Source organism: Salmo salar, chromosome ssa24, assembly GCF_905237065.1.
Source record: "Salmo salar chromosome ssa24, Ssal_v3.1, whole genome shotgun sequence".
Taxonomy (NCBI): Eukaryota; Metazoa; Chordata; class Actinopteri; order Salmoniformes; family Salmonidae; genus Salmo; species Salmo salar.
The window spans coordinates 29,515,930-29,519,373 of NC_059465.1; the positions used below are offsets into that span (position 1 = coordinate 29,515,930).

Consider the following 3,444-nt stretch of genomic DNA (forward strand, 5'->3'; position numbering starts at 1 on the left):
TGCCTTTGAACGGGGTATGGTAGTAGGTGCCAGGCGCACCAGTTTGAGTGTGTCAAGAACTGCAACGTTGTTGGGTTTTTCACGCTCAACAGTTTCTCGTGTGCATCAAGAATGGTCCAACACCGAAAGGTCATCCAGCCAACTTGACACAAGTGTGGAAAGCGTTGGTCAACATGGTTCAGCATCCCTGTGGAACGCTTTCGACACCTTGTAGAGTCCATGCCCTGACGAATTGAGGCTGTTCTGAGGGCAAAGGGGGTGCAACTCAATATTAGGAAATTGTCCTTAATGTTTTGTACACTCAGTGTAGCTAGGACTAGCTTAGAATCGGTCATATTTCTTCACATAAACAAAGAGAAAACTAAGATAGAAAATTAAGATAAAGACTATAACGAATTTTTTAAAACGCAACTTTAATAATTCAGGGATCTGTAGTAGCCTAGTTAAAAAGCCACAGTGTTTCAAGTTGACCTTATTAACTAGCATAAAGCACAGAGACAAGTTGTTAATTTTCATGAATGATTTACAATTAGGCCTATCGGGGACTAAAATGTACAAAATTGGTGAAATATAAATTACATTACAACTTATTCGAATAAAGACGTAGGCTATAGGGCTATTCCACAATTTTAAAAAGTGTAAGAACATTTTGGTCTGTTTTTTAATAATCTTTTAATAATCTCTTTATAGTAATCATAATATTAACATTAGTATTATTAGATTATAGGCTACTATTATGGGCTTTTATTTGCCCCATCACTAATACTATTATGTCCACCCTTTTTCCTCTACGAGCGCGCGAGTTTCCTGATTGGCACCGGCTAAGGGCGCGCGGATGTGTTTAGATTCTCCCTTCCCCTCTCCTGTAATCCTCACCACCCATCCCTCCCCTTCTACCGCGACGGGTCCGTAAGTGCCTGAATGCCATGTGATAATAGAGCGAGACCTGCAGGGGTCTCTGCGCCGCTCCAGCCTTACAAAAACGGCGCGGGGTGGCCAGAAGAGCGCACACGAAGAGCACTAGGCCCGAAGCGAGGAGCATCACCAACCCCTTGCCCTGTACTGTCGCAGAGACTGCGCAAGAGACGGACTGTATTTGATGTGTACTTTTACGCGCGAGATGAACGTGTAGGCTAAATTAGTGTGCGCCTGTGGAAGAAAAAAAACACGATTCTTCAAGGAAACCTTTTGGTGTTTTTTGTGTTACGCATCTTCGGGGAATTCATCTGGAGAGAACATGACCAGAGTCTGTGTCTGTGTTTGCCTGACTGACTCACCTATGATCTTCCATGTACACCACTAAAAGAAGAACAACATGACAGGAGATCAATGATTTTGGAGTCTCCAAACTTTGGAAAACTCTGACTCGCGCAAAGTCACTCCTACTGACCAAAGACTTGCAACAATATTCAGGCGCCCTCAACAAACAATATACAGCATATGCTATTGATACATCATAAATAAGTAACCAAAAGCATGCCTCGTCCGGGGAAAAACTCGTACAGCGACCAGAAGCCGCCTTACTCTTATATCTCTCTGACAGCCATGGCTATCCAGAACTCCACCGAGAAGATGCTCCCACTGAGCGACATCTACAAGTTCATCATGGACCGATTCCCTTACTACCGGGAGAACACACAGCGGTGGCAGAACTCTCTGCGACACAACTTGTCCTTTAATGACTGCTTCATCAAAATCCCCCGGCGGCCCGACCAACCGGGGAAGGGCAGCTTTTGGGCCCTGCACCCAGACTGTGGGGACATGTTCGAAAACGGCAGCTTTCTACGCAGGAGGAAGCGCTTCAAACTGCTGCGCGCTGAGCACATGGCCTGCAAGAGCTCCCCAACGATGCACTATTTCCACCACCAGGGCAAGCTGAGTGGAGGGCATCATGAGCATCAAGGCCCCGCGGCGGCAGTGGGAAGGCTCCCCAACTTCCAGAGCTACGGCAGCATCAACTGCGGACAGACCGGCGGCTTCAAGCACCCGTTCGCCATTGAGAACATCATAGGTCGGGACTACAAGGGCGTGATGACGAGCGGGCTGCCCATCACTTCGGTAATGCAGCACCTGGGCTACCCTGTGCCCGCGCAGCTCAGCAGTGTGGTCAACTCAATGTGGCCGCACGTCGGCATGCTGTCAGATTCCATGAGCGCCATGCCCATACCAGTCTCCTCAGAGTACGCTCCCTTTGGCGTGTCCATGAAGGATCTCTACCATCACGCGAGCGGACAGACGCTACCCACCATGCCCGTGCCCATCAAACCGACCCCGTCTATGGGTCCGATGCCCGGTCTTTCGGGCCTTCCGCCCGGCCCATCGCATCTCTGCTCCCCTTCATCCTTGCTGGAGAAGAATGGTTCCGATCCTTTGGAGGGCATGGGCAATGCGATACACCCGGCTCTCCTGCTGCCTTAACCGGATAAAACGTTAAAAACTCAATTCTGTATCGACGAGGGAACAAACAACATAAGGGGCAAGAGCAGTATCTAAAATGTTAATAATTTAGCCTATATATGCCTAAAAGTTGAGCAGGTATGGTGACCTGTGAAGGAATTCAGACTGTAGGCAAATCATTCTAGTGATGAGTTGGCTACCACGCATTTCAGCATAATTTGTTCTTAATCCATTAGCACATTGTGAAGGCATTTGCCACATTGAAAGTGGCACTGAAATACAATCAGGAATTGACCCAAAGAGAGTTTTGATTTAATAATCATAATTAATTCAATAAAAATATAGAGGAAGATCAAAACTTGCTGCCTCAGTTTTTACATGTTTGAGTGGATAATATAAATTGTTTTAAAGTTTTTGTTCATTAGATTTAATTGAATAATTAAATGTGTAGTTTAATAATAACACAATGTATATGCTGTTGTTATTAGCACGTAAGATAAATGTTATAACTGTAAAATAACATGATTTATCTTAAGAGATTTATAAAGAACTTTAAACGAAATACGTAATCTGTCATGAGTTATTGTGTTAAGTTTTTATTGGAATGATTTGTTTGAATTATCGAGACGTTTTTTTCTGATGTTGTTTGCTAGTTTTCATTTAGTGTGTGACACCTCGTGCGAAAGTCATGAGAGCAAGTTCAACTATTTTGCACCTTATTAGGCCTATAGGCCTACACACGATATTTCAGGTTTCAATTTATGCGGTTACATTCAAGCTTATTCAAACTCATTCACGCTCTTGAAAATGTTGTAATTCACGCACTTGAAAATGTTGTAATACAAACATGAAGGCAAACGTTTGCTTTGAGGGGTATCGTGATATTCACAGAGCTCGTCACGGAGCTGAAGTGTAGTTTATGGCCTTTTATAGTGATTGTTAGGTTTGAATCATCTACACATAATCACACACATGGGCGAGGGCAATAAAGCGCCAAAAAAACGTTCTGACTCGCGCGGAACCTAACCCAAATGAAACCGTTTATTA

At 44.4% G+C, this 3,444-nt stretch overlaps 1 protein-coding gene across 1 annotated transcript; it reads left to right on the top strand.

Moving 5' to 3' along the window:
* The first annotated feature begins 1,329 nt into the window (after positions 1-1,329).
* Positions 1,330-2,831, top strand: LOC106585637 (forkhead box protein B2). Its single transcript, XM_014172057.2, has one exon. The coding sequence runs from the start codon at positions 1,477-1,479 to the stop codon at positions 2,416-2,418; it is 942 nt and encodes a 313-aa protein (XP_014027532.2). The 5' UTR covers positions 1,330-1,476; the 3' UTR covers positions 2,419-2,831.
* Positions 2,832-3,444: the final 613 nt, after the last annotated feature.